Source organism: Saccopteryx leptura, chromosome 2 (genome assembly GCF_036850995.1).
Source record: "Saccopteryx leptura isolate mSacLep1 chromosome 2, mSacLep1_pri_phased_curated, whole genome shotgun sequence".
Classification (NCBI taxonomy): Eukaryota; Metazoa; Chordata; class Mammalia; order Chiroptera; family Emballonuridae; genus Saccopteryx; species Saccopteryx leptura.
Genome location: NC_089504.1, coordinates 33,919,679 through 33,946,279, shown reverse-complemented (window position 1 = coordinate 33,946,279; position 26,601 = coordinate 33,919,679). Strand labels below are relative to the sequence as shown.

Here is a 26,601-nt window from a genome sequence, read left to right as displayed (position 1 = left end):
TGTATGCAGGCAGTACAGTGATGTGCTAGAGCACACTTCTGTACAAAACAGTGAGGGATCCCAGCGGTTAGTGGCCGGAGGGGTTAGTTCTGTGTGAGGGAGTCAAGAAAAGCCTTCCTTTGATAGATGACCCAGACTGTGAAGGACAAGTTAGTTTTTAAACAAATGTGACAGAAAAGGATAAGCTTCTGCCAAAACGTGCACTTCCTCATTTAAGGCTAGAGTTCTTGCTGCAAAGCAACTACCTGAACAAGGACTACACTTCCCAGTGTCCTTTGCACCCAGGTGTGGCCATGTGACTACAATGAATACTGGTGAATGGGAGCAGGAAGAGCCAATGGAATGTGAGCAGTAAGAGCAAGGCAGTAAGAAACAAGAAATAGCTGTGCCTTCTTGCCTATCCCTTTCCCCTTCTACCAGCCAGAAGGCAAGACTCTGAGGCCCCTGGGAATGGCAGAGCCACAAATGAAGGGACGATCACTGTATGAAACCACTGGCAAGCAGAAGCAGCCATCCTTTATGTGAGAATAAGTCTCTAACGTGTTGGGAGTTTGTTACAGCAGCAAGCATCACCAACTTCTAGAGCAGAGAAGGGAAGATGGGTGTTCCGGGCAGAGGGAACACTGTGACCAAGGCACGGTGGTGTGACGAAGCACAGTGTGTTTCGGGGAGCAGGAGGAGCCCAGTGAGGCTGGAGCACCGGCCATGTGGAGCAGTACTGAGACTCAGGAAGCCCACGTTGATGACCGTGGGAAGGAGGATCACGTACAGGGGTTGTTTCCAGGGGCCCTGGTGTTGCTGGCACTGCTCTCAAAGGACGAGTGGAAGTTGTGAATGGTTTCCTGTAAAATTTGTCTCTCACGTCCCTGTGGAGAAAATTGAAAACAGACACAAGAAAGTCTTGTTAAATCTTTTAACCATTAATTCAACTGACACAGTGTTGTTAATGCCCAACTCTTACTTGAGAAACCCATGGGTGTCCTGGGGGAAATAAATTACCTAATTGACAGAGTACCAGGTTGAATAAAAACACTCTGAGCCAGACTCTCCCAGCACCCACAATCACAGCATGCCAAAGACTGCAGAGGCCCCGAGAGACAGGAGTCCAACCCCCCAGACGAGAATGGACAGCAGAGCCCAGGAAGCATGACTGACCTGCCCCAGATCACACAGCGTGGAAGGGAGGTCTCCTCCCCTGCTCTGTGCGCCCTGCTGGCCCTCAAATTTCCAGGGAATTCAGTGGGAGCCAGCTTCTTTCTGCCTACAGTGTGAGAGTTACTCCTCCTTGCCCTAACGGTGTCAGATTCCTCTTCACACTGATTCAGTTCTCATACCATCCCTGCAAGATCTCCCTGTCCTGTCCCCTTGCACACACATTTTGAGATAGAAAAAGAGGAGAGAGGCCCTGCCCACTGGTGCAGTGGATAGAGCATTGACCTGGAGCCTCAACATTGCCAGTTTGAACCCAGGGTTGCCGTCTCGATCCCAGGGTCTCCAGCGCAATCTTGAGGGCACCAGCTCAATACTGAGGCCACCAGTTTGAGCCCTGGTCAGGGCACATATGAGAGGCAATCAATGGCACAACTAAGTGGAACAATGAGTTAATGCTTCTCTCTCTTCCTCTCTCTCTCAAAAAAAAAAAAAAAAAAGAAAGGAAAGAAAAGAAGAAAAAAGAGGGGGGATATGAATGTTTCTTTAAGCCTAGAGAACATTTTCACTGAGCACCTGGCCAAGATGTAGTGATACACAAAGGTTAAGACTAGAGATGGGGAATGGCGTGTGGTGGCGCAGTGGATAAAGTATCGACCTGGAATGCTGAGGTCGCCAGTTCAAAACCCCACCCAGGCTTGCCTGGTCAAGGCACATATGGGAGTTGATGCTTCCTGCTCCTTCCCCCTTCTCTCTCTCCCTTCCTCCTCTCTAAAATGAATAAATAAATTTTTTTAAAAAAAAATTAAAAAAAATAAGAAAGACTAGAGACAGGAATCAAACAGCTTGGCTTCAAATCCTATCTCTCCACTTACTAGCTGCACTGACCTTGAACAAAGTACTTAGTCTCTCTGGGCCTTGGTCTCCTCATTTATAAAATGAGTATGATAATATTCAATAGTACCTCAAATGGCTGTTGCTGACATCAGAACCTATGTAAGCAGCACAAGGCCTACAGTTCCTGTTCTCAAAAGGCAGCAGAGTAGCTTAAACGTATGTACACTGTTAAAACTAACAAATAAATGTGTCAAAATGTAAAGCAAATTTAAACATGTATAATCTCCAGCAGATTGTCCTCTGCTAAGAATAAAAGGAAAAACCATCCAATGAATCCGCCCCGACTTCAAACTTTCTCTTCTTTCACTTCATGAACTCCCGCACCCTCAGAGGCCCCTCTCCAGACCACAGGCAGAGCCCTCTAGGGCAGTGGTCCCCAACCCCCGGGCCGTGGGCCATTTGGTACCAGTCCACAGAGAAAGAATAAATAACTTACATTATTTCTGTTTTATTTATATTTAAGTCTGAATGATGTTTTATTTTTTAAAAATGACCAGATTCCCTCTGTTACATCCGTCTAAGACTCACTCTTGACGCTTGTCTCGGTCATGTGATACATTTATCCATCCCACCCTAAAGGCCGGTCTGTGAAAATATTTTCTGACATTAAACCAGGCGGTGGCCCCAAAAAGGTTGGGGACCACTGCTCTAGTGCAAACGTGGCCTCCCTGACAGACAGCTGAGGGCACAGTGCGAATCTCGCTTCAGTCAGTCCTTCCAGGTCATTTTGAACGAGCTGGGAAAATGCTGTCAGGATTCCATCGACACACACCTGAAGGCTGCAGGGCAGAGGACAGAGAAGAGGCTGGGAGGTCAGAGGACCCCGAGTCCCCACTCACATCCTAGGCACGATAGCTGAGTGTCCATGCCCGTAAAATGGGATAATGTCACACGCTGGGGCTGTGATGAGGCTCCACCTGAGATAATGAATGGGATGACACTGGGCAAACTGCAGAGGGCAAAAAAATAAACAGGAGGGGTGACAGCGAAGTCATTATTAAACACCACCTTATCCTTAATTGCCTGAGAAATGAGGTCAGGGCGAGACAGGGCTCCAGCACTCTCTGCCTCCTGACCTCAGGAGGGAGCCGTGGATGATGAAAGCCATAATCGCTCCTGCATCCACAACTGATTAAAGATGATAATGATAACTGCCCTTTAAAAACCCCTGCGTTTCAAAGGGCCTGCCTGATAATTCTCCAAAGTAAAAAAGCAAATAGCCATTAAAAGTAGAGGGGGGAAAAAAGCATTTGATCCAGTGAAGAAATGCAAATTAAAACAAGGCTTTTTTTTTTTTTTTTTTTTTTTTTTTGCCTATCAAATTAATAAAAATTAAAAAACATACCAAACTCTCATACCCACAGCTGGTGGGGATATTCACTGGCTCTTTCTGCAAAGTAATTCAAGAAAAGGTAACGTATACCTTGAATTTGACTCTATAATTCCACTTTTAGACATCTATTCTGAGCAGATAATTAGAAGGCCTTATTCACAAAGTTGCCCACTGCAACACTATCTCTAGAGAAAGTTTGGATATCTACATATCCAACAAGTAGGAATTAAAAATAATTTTAGTACATCCATGGAAATTTATTATATTAAAAAGATTTCCGCCCTGGCCGGTTGGCTCAGCGGTAGAGCGTCGGCCTAGCGTGCGGAGGACCCGGGTTCGATTCCCGGCCAGGGCACACAGGAGAAGCGCCCATTTGCTTCTCCACCCCTCCGCCGCACTTTCCTTTCTGTCTCTCTCTTCCCCTCCCGCAGCCGAGGCTCCACTGGAGCAGAGATGGCCCGGGCGCTGGGGATGGCTCTGTGGCCTCTGCCTCAGGCGCTAGAGTGGCTCTGGTCGCAACATGGCGACGCCCAGGATGGGCAGAGCATCGCCCCCTGGTGGGCAGAGCATCGCCCCATGGTGGACGTGCCGGGTGGATCCCGGTCGGGCGCATGCGGGAGTCTGTCTGACTGTCTCTCCCTGTTTCCAGCTTCAGAAAAATGAAAAAAAAAAAAAAAAAAAAGAGAGAGAAAAAAAAGATTTCCTAATGATATGGGCAACTGCATATATTTAATGTTAAATGAAGAAAGTAGACTGTAAAATTATACAGCCAAATATATCCCAGCCACATAAATAAAAACATTTGGCACAAAACCCAACCCTACAGTGTGATATTCCTCAATGTGAACACGATTGGCCTCTGGGTGGATGGATTGTGATTTCTTTAAAAATTCACCTTTTTGGTACTGTGCAAATTTAGTAGAATTAATATGTACTGTTTTGATCATCATCAGAAATGGGAATGAAGAGAAAAAGCAATCAATGGCTTAGGACCGACTAACGGTGAAACTCAGATCATCATTTCTGGGTAACCTTCTCAATATATAAACTATTTGAATCTAACAAACTGATAAGCAGACTTGCATACATATCAAACCCGGCACCCCAGAGTGGGTTTACACAGACTGAGGGACCACAGTGCTTTGATCTAGGTTTTTAGTTAATATTCATTTCTTTTTAATTCAGGCTAAAATGTTCAAAAAAATTTTTGACTGTGTAAGAAATATATTTTATATCACAACCCTGTTACATGTCAATATACACGACTGAAACAAATTTTACCCTTTCTACCTGCAAAGAATGTTGATATTTTCATTTCTGCTCTGTTTTTTAATGCTGCTATGACCACTAAGTTGGTTCTGCAACCCTCCAGCACACCGGGGACCACAGCTAGAAAGACAAGGGTGGTCCAGGAGGCTGGGCCCCGCTTCTCTCACATGTCGTGGCCCGGGTACACAAATGCGTAAGAACACCTGATCCACCCTGGTACACTCCTGACCAAGGCTGGTTGCAAAAGAACAAGTATAAAGGTTAGACGGGGAAGCTCATGCCCTGTAGCCATCGACAAGCAGGCCGGAGCCCCTGAAGTCGGGTTAGGCAGGTCCAGCTGAGAACAGTGAGACCCGGGCCACCCAAAGGCCTTTTGGAAGCCACCCTTGGCCTGAGGGCCTCTTTCTAAGGAGCCAGGATAGAGCTGCAATGGGAACTTAGGGAAGTGAAGATAAACTTGCTTTCGGAATATTAAACTTCTCCTAATCATAGCTTTGCTCTATGACACTCTATGATACACAGTCCTCACTTCCATGACTTTGGTACTATTTCCCCCAGAATAAAAGGGCCTTTCTCTCTCCAGTAATTAGTTCAGATCTTCCCCTTCCCCTTGAGCCTATTTTCATGCACAATCACCTGATTTGTAGGGTGGATGCGGCCAGTAGGAAGGACACAGGTGGAGTTAAGCGGTCCCTGTGGCCTGGCATGTCAGCAGCACTTGACCCCTCAGCTGGGAGCTGGTCAGCTGAGGCCCCCAAGGAAGATACCTGGTATGGACTGAAAGGGTAAGGCTCCCATGATGGGATCCATGCCCCTATGAGAAGAGATAGGAGATGCCTGACCTGTGGTGGATAAAACATCGACCTATAATGCTGAGGTCACCAGCTTGAAACCCTGGGCTTGCCTGGTCAAGGCACATACGACAAGCAATCAAAGAACAACTAAAGTAAAGCAATTATGAGGTGATGCTTCTTGGCACCCTCTCTCACAGCCCCTGTAAAATCAATAAATAAATAAAAGAAGAGACAGGAGAGAGCTTTTTTCTCTCTGGTCTCCACCAAGTGAGGCTACATGAGAAGTTGGCAGTCTGCAGCTTGAAAAACAGGACCCACCCCAGAACTCACCATGCTGCCAACCTGACCTTGACCTCCAGCCTCCATACTGTGAGAAATAAATTTCTGCTGTTTACAAGCCACCAGTCTATGGTACTTTGTGATGCAGCCCAAACTAAGACAACACCAATAGCAGTCATTTCTGCATTTCTAGATGGGGTCCTGTTTAGTATAGGATGCAGACTATTGCAGAAATAGAGTACAAAGATGATGAACTTGAAAGGATAAAAAGGTTCTAGTCTGCACAAACTTTAAAAAAAATATTCTCCGTAGAAGTGACTTAACAGTGTCACATCTGTATTCTAAGGAAGCCAGTTAAGCTCCGAAGATCTTCAAACCAGCCCAGTCTATCTTCTTTATGTGATTCTAGGCCATGCAGACATGGCCACTGAGGGCAGAGGGAAGGTTCTGGAAGAACTGGTGGTTATCATCTACCAAGCCCAGGCTCTAGGGCACAGGTCGGGAACTTATGGCTCACGAGCCAGATGTGGCTCTTTTGATGGCTGCATCTGGCTTGCAGACAAATCTTTAATAAAAAATAATAACGTTAAAAATATAAAACATTCTCATGTATTACAATCCATTCATTTCCTACCGCTCATGTTCATGGTTGTGGGTGGCTGGAGCCAATCACAGCTGTCCTCTGGGACAACACCAAATTTTTATTGGATAATGCATAACGTACATGGGTCGTTGTATGGCTCTCATGGAATTACATTTTAAAATATGTGGCGTTCATGGCTCTCTCAGCCAAAAAGGTTCCCGACCCCTAGGGACACCCAGCTCCTCCCTATCCTCCCGAGATGCTCCCATGGTCCTCACTGGCTCTACATCTAAAACTTTTTCTGCTCTCCTTCCTTGCCTGACCTAAGCATGGGTTTCTCCACTGCCATCCTCTCCTTGGCTCACCTATCTGGCCTCTGAAGGCTAGAGGAGGATGGGTCCTAAAATTCCTAAGCCACAGGGTAACTGAACCAAATTAACTGGGGATATGTATATAAAGTGGCTTATGAATAATAAAGTGCTACAAGCCGGTCATGCTCTCTGACATGACTCGTATTGTGGAACAGAGCCCGAGGAACAAAACCACAGAAGGGAAAGGAAAGGGGCAAAGATGTCCATGACAATAGTATCTACAATGGCAAAATCCCAGACAAGGCACTACCTCCAGTTCACCAAAGGGGGAGCTGTGGAACAAAGAGTGAAAAAGCAACTGATAAGCAAGAATTATACACTGCTGTTGGCCTGAGTCAGAACCGACACCACACCAGGGAAAAAAGCAGGAGGCAAAGGGGTGAAAACAGACCACGAGAGCCACTGAAACGTGACTGAATGGCTCATGTTTGCAAAGTGTGACTTGCCTTTCATGTTTTGGGGTTTTTTTATTTGCCTGTTTGTGTTTTGCACGTGTGCCTTTGGGTGGGTGGGAGGCACTGCTGATCTTTAGCTTTAAAGCTGGTAAAAAAAAAAGTAGAAATGTAACATTAGACAATAATGCAGGATGCCAATAACATCAACAATGATTGAAGGGTCTGTGTGTGCCAGGGGCCCTGTGAAGCACTTTAGTCCTGGAAACAATGCCATCTCTCTCTCTCTCTCTCTCTCTCTCTCTCTTACACACACACACACACACACACACCCCTGCCATACAGACAAGGAAAGCCTGGCTCCGAGAGGTCCCTGACTTGCCCAGGGTAACACAGGGAGTACGTGGAGGGGCTGTGATTCCAAGGCAGGTTGGCCTAACCCCAGGGCATATCTTAAGCAATGTCTCTGCTTCCACTATGTTCTGGAGAACATTTCAGCCCCCTGGGATGAAATGACTGGAGGGAATATTTTAGCTGAATGTAAGGAGAAATAACCTGATGGGAACACAGACCTGGAACAGAAACAGGCCACACTGGGAGGCAGTGAGCACACGGTCATGAGAAGCATGCAAGCAGGGGCGGCCCCTGCCAGATATGCTGGAGATAAAATTAGACTCCAAAGGTCCTTGGGAACAGAGGGCCTAGAATCCTTGTAAAGCTCTGAGCTGTTTGAAACAGGAAAAAAAAAGTTTAAAAGATCAAGAACAATACCTTGCCTGCGTTCAGTTCAGAAATTGCTGCCAGAATCTGCTGCCTGGATCCGTCTGTCTTAATTCCCAGCTCCTTCAAGTCGCCGTCGGTGAGGGTGAGGAACGCCTCCATATCCACCTGGGGAGAGGAAGGGAGACCCGCTACCGTCTGCTCGGTGCCATGCCTCTCTGTCCCCGCCACAACGGGAATATCAGGGTTATGAGCTATTCGTGCTTACTAGTAGTGAATTAATTACGATTACTATTTCCAACTCCTGACTTGACGCTGAAAGTTTAGTTGAAAGGATCAGTTAAGAACTAACTTCTCCTCAGCTCTAGCCCTGGGATCCTCAGGACAGTGCTCTTGGGACAGACCCTGAGAATGGAGCAAGTCAGAAGGACCTCCCAGGCGGGAACCCGGGTGGCTGGAATGGCACATGTCCCAGTCCTGCTTTTAGAAAGTGAATTCCGGTTGTGCCAGACTTTTAAAAATATTGGCTACGGCACCGAAAAGGTGGGTACTCACCACGTTTGCCCCCAGAGGACAAGAGAGATGCAGACTGCGGAAAGACAGAGTGAGAGAATGAACAAGCGGAAGCGGTAAGGAAGGCAGGGCCGCAGAGAATGGAGATGCAGAAGGGCTCGGAATCAGGGCGTCTCCGAGCCGGACAACCTTCTTGGTACCTACAGGAGAAATCCTAGTGTTCTGCCATCCCTGCCTGAGCCTTGGGTCCAGGAGAAATGCCTTCCCCCATTTTTCCTTCTCTCTTTTCCAACAGTCACTTTACTTTCCTGGGTTAAAAAAATCATCTCAAACCGGTTGTGAGTCAGTGGGAAAGGGTCTGTCCCATCCCCCAACCCCAAGCGCTCTCTGAGACGCAGGCGTCTCCCACCTCTCTGACAACAATTAGCAGCGCCTCTGGGGCTGTCCAGCTCACAGGTGCTCAGGGGCTGAACAAAAGAGTGACGTGGTTTTGGTGGAAACCGCCTGGCCTCTGGCCCTACAGGATGCAGCCCCGCCTCCCAGACCTGTGGCAGAGACCCCACATCCAGTCCCCATGGCCAGCTCTTCAGAAGGCACGGAATAAATACAACAAAAATAGACAGCCATCAGCAAACAGGAGAGATTTTCTTGATGATGAGAAAAATCACTGCTCAAATTTAAAACTCCAAGGAGGCAGGAAGGACAGACCAGACAAGGCAGGAAAGCAGACTGAGGAAGAAAGCCACAGCGCCCCAGTCTGTGTCTTGAAACAAAATACAAACTCCTCCATTGCATCTCAAGCTTGTGGCGGGCAAGGACGGATTCTCGGGATTGCTGTTGTACTTATGACAGTTTTATGTACCAAAATGGGTACCAGAATGTTCTAAACTAGTGATTATACCCTGGTGGCTTGTGGGCCTGCAGAGGGCTTCTATTTGGCCAAAATGGGAAAATTTTTAATAGCTTATTGAGATACAATTCGCCTATCATACAATTCTCTCCTTTTCAGTATACAATTCAAATATTTTTAGTACAGAGTTGTGTAACCATCACTACATTCCATTTTAGAACATTTTCAGCCCCATTAGAAATCACTCCCCATTCTCTCCTCCCCGTAGTCCCTGGCAACCACTGATCTTTCTCTCTCTGTGGATCTCCCTATCTGGACATTTCATATAAATGGAATCACACACCATATGGCCTTGTGTGACTGGCTCCTGTCACTCAGCCCATGCTTTCCGGGTTCACCCGTGTTGTAGTATGTGTCAGGGCTGCATTCCTTTTTATGACCGAGTTATATTCCATTGTGTGGAGATAACATACTCTGTTTATCCATTCATCAATTAGCCAGCATTTGGGTCCTTCCCACCTTTTGGCGACTGTGAGTAATAATGCTGGTATGGACGTTTGTGTGTGAGTGTGAGTGTGGACGTGCGTCTTCATTTCTCTTGGATGTATACCTAGGAGTGGGGTTGCTGGGTCCTACAGTAAGTCCACACTTAGCAGTAGGAGAAACTGCCAAACTGCAGAACAGTAATTTGTAAAATATGTGGCTGTGAGTGCTTTTAAGCAAATAGGAACTCTCTCTCTCGGATTAACATAGACTCAACACACAGACACTTAACACAGATTCATTAGGATTTGCTTTTGACCTGCTTTATATCTAAAAGCCTATCAGTCAGTCCTGTGACAAGTGCGTGCAGGACAGACACAAACTTTATGAGAGCAGTGCTCAAAATTACAAAATTCTATTATAACACAACAAGCCATAAGGTCCCCGGGATTCCGCTGTAATGAACTGAACTAAATGTGCTGAACACGAATTCTATTTCCTCAGCTGTCTCAGTGAAAAAGATCAATCTAGGCTGGAAGAATGAGAACCCACATATTTAGACAACTTTTTTTTAACGGCAAGATTTAAATTGACATTCAAAAAGAACATCCTTACCTCTTGCTCCTCAAAAATGGGCTGATATTTCTCAAGTGACAATTTCTTAAGGATTCCAGTCAATTCATCTACAAGAGAAAAAAGATGTGGGGAGAAAAAAAACATTTTAGAATTTGATTAAATGTATCAAATGAGTGATCTTCAAACTTTCATTAAGCAGCAGTAATCTCTTTTCAAATGAAACGCTGTAAGAAAGCCCATCACAGAAACAGGTCTAAGCTGTGCGCCTGGGTGTGAAGGGGGAAGCCACACTCCTACCCTCAGGGCAGGCCTTGGGCATTGACCAAAGTCCCAGAGCGGGCTGCGAAGAGAAAGGACAGGGATGTTCATGGCTAGGCGACCATCAAGTTCTTGAAGTTCTGGCTGCTGGGACTAAAACTCAGTCTTCTGTCCAAGAACGGTTTTTAATCATGACTTTTTTTGTTGTTGTATTTTTCTGAAGTTGGAAATGAGGAGGCAGTCAGACTCCCACATGCGCCCCACTGGGATCCACCCGACATGCCCACCAGGGGGCGATGCTCTGCCCATATGGGCCGTTGCTCTGTTGCAACCAGAGCCATTCTAGCACCTGAGGCAGAGGCCATAGAGAGCCATTCTCAGTGCCTGGGCCAACTTTGCTCCAATAGAGCCTTGGCTGCGGGAGGGGAAGAGAGAGATAGAGAGGAAGGAGAGGGGGAGGGGTGGAGAAGCAGATGGGCGCTTCTCCTGTGTGCCCTGGCCGGGAATCGAACCAGGGACTCCTGCACGCCAGGCTGATGCTCTACCACTGAGCCAACCAGCCAGGGCCTAATCATGACTTCTTGACTGCAGGTCTCTGCCCCTGCAGTCAATGCTAATGCCAGCAAGTCCTCAGCTAGTCAGAGAAATAACTTAAGAGAACAGGAAGGTGCACTTGAGTCAGGGTTTGGCTCAAGTATGCGCAGGCTGCGGGCTTCCAGAAGGAGGGCCACATCTCAGAGGAGCGGCAGAGCCAGAGGGGCAGGGGCCAGAGGAAAACAGAATACTTTGGGTTTCAAAATAACAGAGTAGGGAGAGTAAAAAAAGAAAACAAGACCAGCATCTGGGGTCTTGAAGAAATATGTATTCTCACATTCAACAAGTATTCACTGGACTGGGCACTGAGAACTCAATAGGGACCCAGGTAGACACTACGCAGTCTGATAGAGAAAGAAAAGAGCAGCATGGGGGAGCTGTGGGGGAGGGGAGGGTGCTGGTTGACAGGGTGGTCAGGAAGGCTTCTTTTACAAGGTGTCACTTGAGCACTAATGAAGGACCAAGATGTACAGATATCAAGGGGAAAAGAACAGGCAGAGGGAACAGTTAAGTGCAAAGGTCCTGGGGCAGTGGGAGCAGTTCACAGAAGACTAGACTAGAGATCAGAAAGCCTGAGTTCGTTCTTTTATTCACACATTCAACAGTGGCTACCAATGCGCCTACTCTATGCTGGGAATGCCGGCATGGAAAGGTTCCTGCTGTGAAGGAGTTCAGTGTGACTGGGGAGATGATACAACAAAGAGGTGACAATTGATGCACACTGCTCCCCATCAGGCACCCTGTACATGGATGACCCATTTGCTCTTGACGGCAACCCCGTGAGGTAGACTCTATTACCGTCCCCATTCGCAGATGAGAAAGTGAGACACAGAAAGGCTGGGTGTCCTATCCTGTGAGGGTCATATTGCTAGTCCACAGCACAGCACAGCAGGGATTCAAACCTGCGGCCTAGCTACCAGGCCTGGACTACACATCCCACTCTGTCACTTCTCCCATGGGTGGTGAGTGAAGGGCACAAACAAGGGGCTGTGGGGTCAGAGAGGACAGATGACCCAGCCGAAGGGTCTGGGAGGCCTTCACAGAAGAGTTGCTGCTGAGCTGGGATGTAGGAGATGACTGAGTCCCAACCCAGACACAATCCACTGTAGTTTCATGGGTGCACTGATTAATGGATACCAGCTGGCTCTCAGGGGGAAGTGTATTCATGTATGTAGGTACATAAGCTTACTGAAGATTGCACTGATATAAAAACATGCAATGCACAATTTGCATATAATAAATAATGTAATACTCTTTATTACAAATTCCATGTAGCAAACATTTTCATTGCATTCTGGGCACCTCTCTGCTTCCTTTCATCGGTGTTTGCCCGGCTCGTGTCCCTAGAGCTAAGGAGTGTAGCTCCAACCTGAAGGCTGGCTGACTGCTCCTTTTATGTGATCGTGTGGGACCAAATGAAACAATGCGGACGTATGCTGGAACTTCATGTGAGCAACTCTGCTGAATTAGATAAGTTTTCAAACTCTGGAAGAATACTGTCTCCATTTTTTTTGTGCAATTCACAAGATAACAGCATCAAACATGCCACTTTTAAGTTTAACCTGCATAATTCACATTGTCTCCACCATTTTCTAGATTTTGTCTGGAGCAGTGGTAGTCAACCTGCTCCGCTACCGCCCACTAGTGGGCGCTCCAGCTTTCATGGTGGGCGGTAGCGGAGTAACCAAAGTATAAATAAAAAGATAGATTTAACTATAGTAAGTTGTTTATAAAGATTTATTCTGCCAAACTTAGCAAAAATATAACTTAAAGTACTTGGTAAGTAATTATTATTATATACTTAACTTGCTGTAACTCTGCTTTATAAATTTTATAAAGTAAAGTTACTTCCCTACTTTATAAATCACCATTACTGTGGAACTGGTGGTCGGTTAGAAAATTTTACTACTAACAGAGATACAAAAGTGGGCTGTAGGTATAAAAAGGTTGACTACCACTGGTCTAGATGGCCTATAAAACAATAAATCAAGCCCTGACTGGTGGTGTTTGCTCATTTCCACGGTGTAAAATACCCGCCTCACAGCCGATTGCAACCTACCAATGGCATGTTCCTGGGAAGAGGCACAGGAGTAACAAATGCATCGTTATATAGCATTCCCCCCATAGCTAAAAGAGAAGTAAATAATCTCAAGAGTATAGATATTAACAAAATACATTTAAAAAGCAAAGAATTTTGTCTTATATACTACATATTTTATAGTTAATATAATTAAGCATATAAATTTAATTTGGTTTTTGTTTTTCCTCTTTTGTCTTCTTTTATATATATGTTGTTGTTGTAATTTGACTTTCCATAGCTGTGTGTAATCACCAGCTCATACATTTCCTGTAAATTTAACACTCAGCTCAGCCTGCCGCTGCCTCACATCTCCTCGGCCCCCGTGGCCTGGCCCAAACGCCCGCTCCTGGGAAGTCGGCCATGACACCCTGTCCTTTGCTGATCACAACTTGTGTCACAATCACTTCGTGTGATTCTGTTGAAGGCCTCTGCCTCCCCAGTCTGACTGTGAGCTATCCTACCACCTGGCACAGGTGATGGTACTTAGTGCCTGCCCCAGAAGCCTTCATGGGGCGAACGTGAAGCTGAGAAGGTGACCTCATTTAGGCCTCACTGCTTCCAGTAGGAGTCCAGGGAGGAGGGGGGGAGAGAGAGAGGGAGGAGAGGGAGGAGAGGGAGGAGGGGGAGGAGAGGGAGGAGGGGGAGGGGGAGAGATGGGGAGAGGGAAAAAGGGAGAGGGAGAGGAGGAGAGAGGGACAGAAAGAGAAAAGGAGAGAGGGGAAGAGGGGGAGAGGGGGAGAAGGAGAGAGGGAGAGGGGGAGAGGAGGGGAGAGGGACAGAGGGGGAGAAGGAGAGGGGAAGAAGGGGAGAGGGAGAGGGGGAGAGGAGGAGAGAGGGACAGAGGGGGAGAAGGAGAGAGGGGAAGAAGGGGAGAGGGAGAGAGGGAGAGGAGGGGAGAGGGACAGAAAGAAAAGGAGAGAGGGGAAGAGGGGGAGAGGGGGAGAAGGAGAGAGGGAGAGGGAGAGGAGGGGAGAGGGACAGAGGGGGAGAAGGAGAGGGGAAGGGGGAGAGGGGGAGGATGCAGGTGGATGAAATGGGCAGGGCAAAGACTGGCAAGAACGCTCTTGACTGGGGCCACAGATTTCCCACAAAAATATAATAACTATCTGTTTGGGATGGATTACAGCCTCTGTTCCACAATAATCTAATGCCTGCAGGACAAGGGTCTCACTGCCTCAGGACCTATAAACACTGGAAGGAGAAACTGAGTTTTCTAAGCAAGAGAGATTAATCTAAAAAGAATTCGCTGCCAGACTCCTCTTTTTACATCCCAACCAGGGCTCTGCAAACCTTTTAAATGGATGAGAAGGAAAGAGTGGACACAGACAATGCAGACAGATGTCCACGGCCTCAATTCTCTTTTGGAAAGACGTGGGGGTACAGATACCTAACCGAGCCCTATGGGTTTCACTCCTGAAAGGCCCTGAGTTGGGAGAATTCATGAGTGGAGAACTTAAAAGTCTACACAGAAAACACTGAGAGGAAAGGGGTTGCTAGAGAATCTCTGGAGCTTTTCTATCTAAAGAGGGTGCCAAGGGCAGCACGCATCTTTCAACTCAGGACGGACCAGAGCCCGTGCAGTTGGTTCATCTTCTCCTCGCTGGGCCGACCCGGCGCAGCGCCGTGAGGCCCCTGCAAGCGCGCTGGCGAGGCCCAGATGCACAAGGAGAGTCTCCCCCTTTCTTTGTTTTACGCTCCTTGACTTGCACCTGTCTGGGCCCATCTCTCACGGAAGCTCCGCTCCCTGTCCCCCATCCACGTGCCTAGGAGCCACCAGAGGGCAGTTTTAAAAGATGACCTTCTCTTTACCTCCCTTTACCTCCCCGAGGCCTCCCTGCAGGGTCCCCTCTCCTGCCCTGCCAGCCACTCCACCTTCCTTTCCTCGTCATCCCCACAGGAAAGGCCTGGATTCACACTCGCAGGTTCCCACGCTCTCTGGCTGTGGTGGACACCTACGGCTTTTGCTCGCCTAGCATCCCTGCCCCTCCTCCTCCTCCTCCTCCTCCTCCTCGACACAGCACTTCCATTTCCCTGTGAGGAGCCACTTCTCTCTCCCTTCCAACCCACACTGTGCCGGCAGGACAGAGCCCAACCCTGGCTCCAAAGGCAGACACATGACCTGGGTCCGGCCAATCAGCACATTCCACCCTCATGGGCACAGAGATAGCCGAGGATGGCCAAGTGACCCAGCCTGTTAGAAATGTAGCCAAGACAGGCCAGTGACCTTTTTACCCCTGTGATTTTGCTGGGCCTATTGAGAGAAATCAGCACTCTTTCTGCTGGGGTTGCTGAGTTAGTAGGAAGAAGAAGCAAGTCTAAAGCTGCTAGGGGCCATCCTTGCTGCCACTCAGAGAGAGCCTGCCTGAGATGTCCTCCCAAAGCACCCGGATGCAGACAGGCCTGAAGCACACCCTAGACACGCCCATTATAGGAACACACAAATTATCAGGTGGTTTTGTTCTTGCTTTTGCCTAAACCAGTTTGAGTGGAGATTCCATCACTTGCAATGGAAAGAATTCAGAATTGTACAAGGTTCAGGGAATTGTTCCTAGCTGCTGTTGGAGAAACATTTCCCCAGGTGTGTGTTTGGGTATATAAACAAAACTCACCTACATTCAAAACCGACTTGAGGGAGCTTACCATGCCCTAAGCACAGTGAAGACAAATGTACAAGGCAGACTCAGGGGAGGGGGAGGGGGAGGGCAGATACTGCTGTTTGTTTGTGATGAGTACACCTGACCTAGGATGGCCACAGCAATCACAGCAATTAGAGGCACCTGTCAGGCCACCAGGGCTGAGAAAGGGCGGGTTTCAGAACCTCAGGGGACTCACCCTCATCGGTGATGGTGCCGCTGCTGGAGCCCCCGCTGCTCTTGGACTGCGGGTGGGACGAGGAGGAAGACACCGTGGACTCGGCCGCGTGGCCCTTAGGAGAAGGGGAGGGTGTGAGGGTGGGCGAGGTGCTTTTGGAGGTAGTGGAAGTTCCAGATGGAGGCCTTTTGCTCGTCTCCAGTTTCTAAACGAAAGAACAAACACATGGCCATCACCTGGACTGGAGAGATGATTAAAACAGATACCCACAACAGGGCATCTAACCAGGACTAGGAAATTTATTTAAAAAAACGAAACCAAAACACATGCAAAGAAGAAACAGCATTATCAGAAGAGTTACAGGAGAGTCCTCCCCCGGAGCTGAGCAGGGGTTGGGGTGGAAAAGGGGACCCATGAAGCCAGAAAATGCCGGGACTAGTCCTGCCCCCCACCCAGCGTTGTGTCCTTGGCAAAGTCCCCTTCCTCTCAGTTAACCCAGCTCTCAGATGGAAGTGTGGCTGGTATATAGAGAAAGTCCCTTTCTGCTCCTGGTGTTCCTTCACCCAAACCAGTTGCTTCCACCCTTTCACCAAGGGCATATTGTCTCCCTCTGTTTGTGTGTGTGTGTGAGATTTAGGGGTTTTTTTGTTTTTGTTTTTTTGCCATTGATTTGAGAACAGGGGGAAGGGACAGAGAGAAAGAAGCATTAGCTCATTGTTTCACTTAGTTGTGCACTCACTGGTTGCTTCTCATATGTGCCCTGACCAGGGATCGAACCCATCTCAGCGCACTAGGACGACGCTCTATCCACTGTACCACCTGGCTAGGGCTTCATTCGGTTTTAAAAAGACTTATTTGGAAATACTTTTACACTTACAAAGAACAGAGAGTGCCTGTGTATCCCTCTGCCAGCTTCCCCTGATATTAACACCTCACATAACCCCAGTACAATGGTCAAAACCAAGAAATTAACATTGGGACTCACTGTCAGCTCGACTACAGACTTAACTCAGATTTCACAGGTTGTTCCACTGACACCCTTACTCTGACCCAGGGTCCGGTCCAAGTCCCCACTTGGCACTGACTTGTCACATCTTTGTCTCCTTCTGTCTGTGACAGACAGCTCCTCAATTTTGCCTTGTCTTTCATGACCTCGACACTTTTGAAGAGTCCTGGCCCAATATTTGTAGACTGTCCCCCACCTTGGGCTTTTCTTATGTTTTCTCTTAATTAGAGGTGATGTGCCATTCCTAGCACATCAGACCAGGAGGCCCAAAGCATCAGCTTCTGTCACTCATGATCTTAACCTCCAACACCTAGTTAAGGTTGGGTTTCTCCGTTGTGACGTTACTATGGCACCCTTTATGATAAGAAAATATTTGGGGAAAGATGTTTTGAGCTAAATATCTTGTTTTTCCTTAAAATTTAACCCACTAATTTTAGCATTTTCTTGGTGGATTTTTTTTTCTTTGTGACAGAGACAGAGAGACAGACAGATAGGGATAGACAGGAAAGGAGAGAGACGAGAAGCATCAATTCTTTGTTGCGGCACCTTAGTTATTCATTGATTGCTTTCTCATATGTGCCTTCACCGGGGGGCTACAGCAGACTGAGTGACCCCTTGCTCAAGCCAGCGACCTGGGGCTCAAGTTGTTGAGCTTTGCTCAAACCAGATGAGCCTGTGCTCAAGCTAGTGACCTCAGGGTTTTGAACCTGGGTCCTCCACATCCCAGTGCAACTCTCTATTCACTGCGCCACCGCCTGGTCAGGCTCTTGGTGGATCTTATATGGAGCAATTACTAATGTGATGTTCTAACGGTGATGTGCTGTTTCCCTTATTCTTTCCACATTTATTATTTGGAATTTTTCTGTACGGAACAGTTGTTTCTTCTCACCCATGTATTCAGTTCTTTACTCATATCAGTATGGGCTCAAGTATATTTATTTATTTATTCTCTGGGCTGTAATCCAATACTGTCATTATTTATAGTTACAGTTACTCAAATGTTCAAGCTTTGGCCACTGAGATTTTCAAGTTGGCTCCTATGTCCTTTTGACAAGGCCACCTTTTTTTTCTCTCATTCTAAAAACATTTTCTTTACTTTCTGACACCACAAAATGCTTCAGGCTCATCCTGTATTTTCACTAACCTGCTAATGGAATAAACCACTTATCCAGGGCCCTGGTCCTTTTTATTAAAAAATGGTATTTAGAGACCAAAATCTGGGTACTAGATTGTTCACTGCTACTGGAACATCACTGCTTCTAGGTCCTCTCAGTAGACAGAACATGAAACTACATGAATTATACTAGCCCATATATACATACATGGCCACATTCACTTCTTTTTGGATTAAGCAGGAGATAATTAGTATATTCCTATAAAACAGATCTCTGTTGTATACAGTTGAGTTTTCTCAAATGCACAGAGTTGTGTACCCACCAACAAAGAACCATACAGAACAGGTTTTCATCATCCCCCAAATTTCCTGTGCTGTCCCTGTCTAGTCAATCCCTCCCACATCCCAGCCCATGGAAATAACCTGTTTACATCCCTATAGTTTTATCTTTTCCAGAATGTCATATATGGTAACTAAAATGGCACAATATGTAGACTTTTGCAGCTGGTTCAACAAAATGCCTTTTAAAATCCATTCATGTTATTGCCTGTTATCAATACTGTGTTCCTTTCCACTGCTGAGGAGTATTTCACACATGGATGTCCCACCATTAGTTTATTCATTCACATATTGATAACATTTCCATTTTGGGGTGATTATGAAAAAAACTACTATAAACATTCACCAACAGATTTTTATACAAACAGTCCTTTAAAAAAATCACTTGAGTAAATACCTAGGAGTGAGAGAGCCACCTCATATGTGAAGTATATATTTAGTTTTATAAGAAACAGCCAAACTTTTCCAAGGTGGCTGCACCACTGGCATTTGAGTTCACTGGATCTCTCTTTGCCTGTATATCAAGTCGACTGAGGAGCCCATCAAAGGCATTCCTCATCTCTTTTTAATATCTTTGATGCTAGCATTTTCACCTGACTTTCTTACAGTTTCCATCTCTCTGCTGAAATACTCATATGATTTGGCATGTTGTTCAAATTTCCCATTACAGCCTTTTATATATTAATGGTAGTTTTCAACAATTCCCTGTCAGAATTCTGGTCGGGTAGCTCAGGTGGTTACAGTTTCTCCCAATATGCCAAGGCTGAGGGTTCGATTCCCTGTCAGATAATTCCAACACCTGAATCATATATAAATAAAAGTCTGCTGATGATTACTTTGTTTCTTGGGAGTGTGTAGCTCTTTTGCCTTTTCATTTATCTAGTAATTTTTAAAAATTTATTATTATTTATTGAGTTTTAGAGGAGGAGCACGACATTGATTTGTTGCTCCACCCACTCATGCATTCATTGGTTGACTTTTTCGTGTGCCCAGACCAGGTATATAACAGTAACCTTGGTGTAGCGGGGCAACACTCCCATCCACTGAACTACCTAGACAGGGCTACATCTTGTCATTTTTGCCAAAAATTGAACATCTTAAAGGTGTGACAGTAGAAACTAGGATTTTATGCCTGGAAATGGGCGCACTTCTGCTAAATCCTTTCTAACTAACTACATCCCAGAATGGAAAAAGAAGTCCCTTTCTTAGGTTGTAAAGGACTGTGTTAATTAGCTGCCTATATTACTAATAAAGTCTTCTCTCATCTTTTTCTATCAAGACATTCAAAAATAAAGGTTTGTATTAAGCAGGAGATAATTAGTCTATTCCTATAAAACAGATCTACCACAACCAAAGCAAACACACAAAATACTCTGGACCTGTGGCAGCATTATTGGGAAGAGGGAAGGTACATAATAAGACTTGGGGTGCTCTGGCCTGACCTGTGGGGGTGCAGTGGATAAAGCATCAATCTGGAATGTTGAGGTTGCTGGTTTGAGACCCTACGCTTGCTCGGTCAAGGCACGTATGAGAAGCAACTACAGTGAGCTGATGCTTCTTGCTCCTCCCCCTTCCTTTCTCTCTCTCTCCTCTCTCTAAAATGAATAAATAAAAATCTTAAAAAGATTTGGGGTTCTCTGAAATATCTGAACTATCTTCTATGTCCTCAATGTGGAAGACTGTGCCAATGGCCTCATTTCCACGCCCCCTGGGTTCATAGCCTCTGCTACGTAACTCTGCGTGCTCTCCTGCACTGGGTGTGCTGTCCTCAATGTGGAAGACTGTGCCAATGGCCTCATTTCCACGCCCCCTGGGTTCATAGCCTCTGCTACGTAACTCTGCGTGCTCTCCTGCACTGGGTGTGCTGCTTGGCTTAAACAACTAGATAGGTTTTCAACTCGTGGCTTCACCCACTGCCATGAGGACATGCCCAAGCTTGTGGACACTCATGGTCCAATGATCCTGGTCATCCCCTCAGTCCAGGCACGCAAGTGATCCCCTCAGACCAGAAGAACTGCCTAGATAGTCCAGACTACATTGTTGACCCACAGATTCATGAGCTAAAGAAATGCTTTTCATTTTAAACCACCAAGCTTTAGGGTGGGAACAGAGGGCTGACATACCCAGGAGGCCTGTAGGCTTTCAGATATCTTGGAAGTGTGGAAAAATGCTCTGCCCCCTCCATTCTGTGCCTCCTAAGGCTCACTTCATGCTGATTCACAAACATGCTAGAAGCCCTGCCCTGTGAATGTTCCACTAGAATAGCCAAACTTGTTTTAAGCAAAGTACAAAAACCAGATTCAGGAGGCTCATATTTTGAATACTAATTTCTAATTCTTCCTCAGGGAGTCTTTGAAAAGCACTTCATGTCTCCATTTTGCTGCTGGAGCCATTGACAGAAAGCCCATTCCTGTTGTCCTTTGATTTAGGGTAGTGGTTTCTAAGAGCCCTGAGCTGGGCTGGCTGTAACACTCTCCGGGAGAAAAATAGTCCCAGACCATCTCGGGAGTTTCATTCAGTCATGCTGGGTGGAGCCCAGAAACCTGAAGGTTACAGCATATTATTAGGTTAAGAATATCAGGCCATCACTGAACTGAATCATTCCCGTTTACTGCTTCCTGAATGCATCTTTTGACAAAATTTTCTTTCATCAGAATATACTTACATATACATTATATATAACAGATGCATTCAAGTGAGATAATAGTTAATATAATCTATAACTTAGATGTCTACCTATTTCCAACACTAATTAAAGGAAGCTAATAATATCTAACACATGTAGTAAGATCATCAAAATGGAAACAGAAAATTTTAGGCGACAGAGGACAACTATATCAAAGCCCAGACTAGGAAACTTACTTTGATGAGTAGCTCTGAGTTTCCCAGCAGCAAAGGCAAAAAGAGAAATAATTCCATAATTCTTACTATTTGAGGAAAGAAAATGTATCCAACTATCAGTCAAGACATTTCTTTCCTAGAGCCAAATTCTAAGAGGAACGTAATTACATAGATTCTATTACACAAGTAATTTTCAACATAATGAAAAATATGCTAATGCGCAGGGAGAGAGAAACTTTTACTGGAGCTACATTGTAAAGAGAACCTAATTATGTAGGTCTAATTGCAAAAGGGACTTTGAATAACAAAAAGTTGTGTAACCGCGGCTGGACAGAAAATAAAGAAAAGACCACTTCTCATTCACCCATTCAAACATCAATCTCTGGAGGCGCTTCTGGGCGAAGGTCCAAGGGCGAGGGTCCCAGGTGATCTAACTTTTCTCGGGGAAAGAGCTTAAGATCTAGAAAACATGATGAAGACTGGGGTTGTGCCTGGATCTGGGTTCCTCCTAGGAGGACATGGACTTCACTGCATCGCTGAGGGGAGGGACACACAGAGAGGGTCACCTGGGGGAGGAGCCAGTTCACACTCACAATCAAGAACTCACACTCTGGGGGCTCCCTCTATTATCAGCCCAGGAGGAGGGGCGCGGGAGGTGGAGAGGGCACTATGAAGACACTAAAAGACTTTCCATTCCAGAGAGGCACTTAGGGTTTCTCGTCCACAGCCAACTCCACAGATACAAACAGTGGGGTGACGGCCCTCGGGCTGCATGACTAAAGGAACACTCTCAAACCAGGGAGGTGAGGCCGTGGCTCTGTCCTGCCCACCCACCGTCCTTCAGCTCCTCCCCTCTGCCACGCTCTGGCCTCTGGAGTGCGGCAAATGCTATCCCTCGCCCCAAACACTCTTACTCGCTGCTCCTTCCATCTGGCTCCTCAACCTTCAGGCCCCATTTAGATGTCACTGACCCTATGAACCCTGGGAGGGCATCCTCCTTTCTCCACAACAGCCCCTGCCACACCGAGGTGAGATTGCTTTTCTGTGTAGTGGTACCCCGAGAGTGGTCACGAAACCCCAGTTCTCTGCCAGATCCTCACTGCTGGCAGGCCCAGGAACAGAACACAAGCTCCAAAGACGAGTACAATGAATGAATACGGCAGCGCTAACCATGTCCACACAGCTGACGCTCACGCAGGCTTACCAGGGGCCAGGCCCCATCCTAAGTGCTCAGGTGTGGGGCTGAGACGTGAACCCTGGCAGTCTGTTCCTGAACCCACACTCTGGACATCTTGTTCTCAACAGTGAACAAATGTGTGCAATGTGAGGCTGCATGCGGCACCTGCCGGTGCCCTGGAGATCGGGCAGGAGGTGACCGTGTGTGCAGAGGACCAAGGGCACAGGGTGTGATCTTGGCGACCGCCCGCACGATCCAGCCCTTCTCAGAAAACCCAGGAGCGGCTGCTGGGAAGGGTCTGTCTATAGCCCTTTCCCAGGACTGTGGCCCCGCCCACGTTCCCCGGCATGTGGGCCGTGTTAGGACAGAATCTATGAGTGTAGCAGAAAGAGACAGAAACAGAACAAGCACCTTGCCACCAGGACCACCACCAGCAACAGGGGAGGCCAGGTGCTCAGATGGGCTGGACCCGAGTGCTGGTCCAACGGGACTTGACCGATGGTGGGGCTTCTGCTCAGATAGGCCAGCTCTCTTTTTCCTCTGGGCAGCGATCTGGGACAGGACACTGTCTACACTGCCACCTGCGGAGAGAGGAACGAGAATGACTGCCCCGGGGCCAGAGGACTGCAGCACAGGTGTGATGGGCTTCCCATGCTGGCTCGGATGAGCCAGCACCACAGTCCCCAGGACCCCTCCCCAGGTGATGCTGGGCCAGCGCTGACCCCGAGAGGACTCTGCCTGAGAACCGAGGGTGGCTGGGCGGCAGCGGCCATCATAGGAGGAAGGCATCCCGGTAAGAGGTGGGGAAAGACGCCGTGCTGGCAAGGTCGGCTTGTCCTCGCTTTGCCCAGCAGCACAGCCCGCTCGGCCGGCCTCCAGCAGGCAGGCGCCTACCCGCCCGCCCGCCCTGAATCCCTGAGTCGGAGAGGTCAGCTTCTCCAATTGAGCCCCGAGTGCCACATTCCCTCTCCCAGCTTCCCCAAATCTACTAGCAACCTTGAGTTATTATGAAAGAAAAAAGAAGAGCTATAGTACCCAGGGCTAGGGAGGGTGCCAGAGGGAGAACACTGATGGCTAACATTTACAGGGCATTTACTAGGTGCCGAGCACTGCGGTCAGCGTTTTATGTGTATGAACACAGCCATTCTGGAAGGCAAAAATGTATCAAAAGCCTTGAAAGTAGGCAAACCCACAGACCCCACCAACCCGGTTCCAGGGAACTTATATTAAGCAAACCACTGACCGAGTACGCAGATATGGAAGTATAAAGGCATAACTTAGTGTGATTATTATCTACAAGAGCAAAAATCTAGAACGGCCTCAGTGTTCAACAGGAGGGAACTGGTTATATAAAAGCTAATGCCCATATGACTGGACTGCTCTCTGGTTGTTAAAAAGATGCCGTAGATACAGGTGTATGGACATAAAAAGGTGTGCAATGTGTGCAAAGAGGGAAAAGGTTGCAGAGCAGTCTATACTCAAGTCAGCCTGCTGGGCTCAGGCCAGGGCTCTGCCTCTTCACAACTGTGTGACCTTGGCTGAGTTATTTAACTTTCCTGAGCCCTGATTCCCTCATCTGTAAAATGCATATACCCTTACAGGTTGTCGAGGGACTGAAGGAGGTTAACCATTTAAAGGGTTTGATACTATGCCTGACACATACTAAGTGCTCTATAAATTGTTCTGCTTTCAGAAATGCAATATGCATAAAAGAACTTTGCAAAGACATATACCAAAGCATTAATGAAGCTCTCTAGTGGATGAGATTACACCTATTATTGTTATCCTTTGGTTCATCTGGTCTTAAATCTTTTCTACAAGACACATGCATTCCTTATGTAATGGCATAAAGCAGGGTGCCCTTCCTGCAAAACCGGCTTTGGTTAATCCTGAATGTCCTGGGAGAGGACAAGAAAGTATGCTGCAAGGCAGAACAACCGTGGGGAACTCCGGCCAGAGTCCTAACTACCACTGACTTGCTGTACGTCCCTGGGTAAATCTCTTGCCCACTCTGAGCTTCAGTTTCCTCATCTGTTCTATGAAAAGGCAAGATGAGAAGCTAAGATTTTACCTTCAAGGATTTTAAACATTCTGAAAACACTATGTATTTCTCCTAATTTCTTGTAAAGTTTTCCAAGAAAATAAAGCATTATAGACTTTATATCTACTGTCTCCACTCCTGACCCCAAGAAAATGCAGAGAAGAAACTCAGAATTGTGAATTCACTAAAAAAAAAAAAAAAAAAATTCCTTGGCCACATCAAGAAGACAAGGTGTGGGCAGCTGATTCTAGGACAGTCTGCAGAGTTAAGCCCAGGGGGAGGTTCACACCCACAGCCCCAAGGGGGGTTCCCACCTCCCCCGGACTGGGCACCAGTCTGAACGGTTATGCAGCCCCCTCCCACATGCCTGCTCACGCCCCCTACCCCACTGGAGCCACCTGAGGAATGAGGCGAGTGGTTGAAGTTTCCAGAATTAGCAGGAGAGGCTGGGCTTCTGGAGAGAGATGGGAATTTCACGGGCCTGACAGGAGTCTGCGGGAACAAGGCAGGTGTTATGGTCAGGGTTTGCTGTTCCCTCCTCTGCACACCCAGAATCATAGCAGCGGGGCCCGGACCGAGGCTGGTCCACCGCAGCTGATGCCTGCATCCGCCCTGCGCATCTCTGCTGACCGGTGCTCAGCCTGCTAGGAGTCCCCTAAGGGATGGGGGTTTACTTCTAGCTGCTGACAACCTGACCACTAGCTCAGGCTGAGCCCCTGTGACATCAATTCCCACTCGCTACTCTGCTTTCAGAATCACTCAACTCCTCCCATATCATGGACCAAATGCAAACCCACCCTTCCCATTCTGAGCATCTCCAGGGACCGGCATTTGGTCTCCCTGGAGAGATTTGATATTACAGTGGCCCAGGGAGGCAGGCAGGCAGCAGCATGCACAGGAGTCAACCCCATTTTACATCAGAGATGGGGGCCCTGAGCTTCTTGATCCCTGAGCGGCAAGTCAGGCCTGAAATCCCTGGTCTGGGTCTGTGCCTTTACTGTATCCATGGTGTAGACCGTCTTCCTATACAGAGACCACCTCCCACCTCAAGTGACAGTACGTTACAGAGACACCAAGAGCCACAAGGACGGAAACCACTGTGGTCCAGGGGACAGAAGAGACACTTCTTCCCAATGCAAGAAAACACCAGCCTCCTAGTGTTTGCTCTTGGTCATGGACCTGAGCAATAATGTAGTGTGGAGCTTGATTAAAAGCCAAGAATCTGATGGTTGCAGGCTTACTCCACCTGGGTGATCTTCACCAAATTACTTCCCCTCTCTGGGTGCCCCAGTCCTCATGCACTAAAGGGAAGACTGAACTAGCTCAGATCTCCAATCTGTGTTCCTTGGAGCTCCTGGGTTCCAGAGAGAGGACAGAGAAGAGGGGGCCCTGCTTCCCTTCCCTTCACTCTGACACCGTATTCCCTGTACATAGTAAGTTCCTTACAGGATTTCATTAGACAAAGGTATCATTGAGTTAAACAAATAAAATAAACAGCTTTAACCTTCTGGACTGGTGGGTCTGAGGACCTTCTGCCTACAACACACCACGGTTCCAGTGAGCAGTGAGCGACGCACCAAAGCGTGCTGGCTAGGCACTTACGGTATCTGTGCTCCCGATTCCCACGGGGTGGCCCCTGCTGGCTCTCTGGGCCCGCACAGTCTTCGTGGGGTCTGCCTTCCCGTTGTGACATGTCCGGGACCGGTCCGAGCTCCACAGCTCAAAGCTGGAAGGGGGTAAGAAAGGGGGGATGACTGCCTTCAGCTTGTCACTCGGGAGTCTGGTGAAGGGGGCTCCATTTCGAAGCTGGAAAAGACAGGCTGTGAGTTAGACAAAGGCCCCGGAGGGCTCCCAGCTCTGAGAGGAAGACTCCAGATTTTTTTCTGCTCCTCAGAGGACGGCACCATCTACCCCTCCACCCCAGCCAGAAACCCACATGGTGTCCTCAGCTCTCCTCCCCGCAACTGAGCAATACCCACGCCTGCTCTGCTCCAGCTCCTGGCTTCTCCTGGATCCATCCTCAGCAGCAAGATTAGAACAGGGGCCGAGGGATGGACGCCGAGGAGAAGTCAGTGATGCTGGACGTGTGTGCTGTGAGGGCCCAGGGAGCTGGAAAAGTCCAGTGATGCTG

The 26,601-nt window shown here is 47.5% G+C and overlaps 1 protein-coding gene across 1 annotated transcript in view; it reads right to left on the bottom strand.

Moving 5' to 3' along the window:
• Positions 1 to 475: 475 nt before the first annotated feature.
• Positions 476 to 26,601, bottom strand: part of ANKS6 (ankyrin repeat and sterile alpha motif domain containing 6) — a 51,179-nt gene continuing 25,053 nt past the window's right edge. Inside the window, exons 9-15 of the mRNA XM_066367577.1 lie at positions 26,073 to 26,276; positions 24,869 to 24,962; positions 22,841 to 23,010; positions 15,974 to 16,157; positions 10,249 to 10,316; positions 7,839 to 7,955; positions 476 to 866 (exon numbers count right to left, since the gene is read on the bottom strand). Coding sequence (XP_066223674.1) covers positions 762 to 866; positions 7,839 to 7,955; positions 10,249 to 10,316; positions 15,974 to 16,157; positions 22,841 to 23,010; positions 24,869 to 24,962; positions 26,073 to 26,276 — 942 coding nt within the window. The 3' untranslated portion in view covers positions 476 to 761. The remainder of the gene's footprint in view (positions 867 to 7,838; positions 7,956 to 10,248; positions 10,317 to 15,973; positions 16,158 to 22,840; positions 23,011 to 24,868; positions 24,963 to 26,072; positions 26,277 to 26,601) is intronic.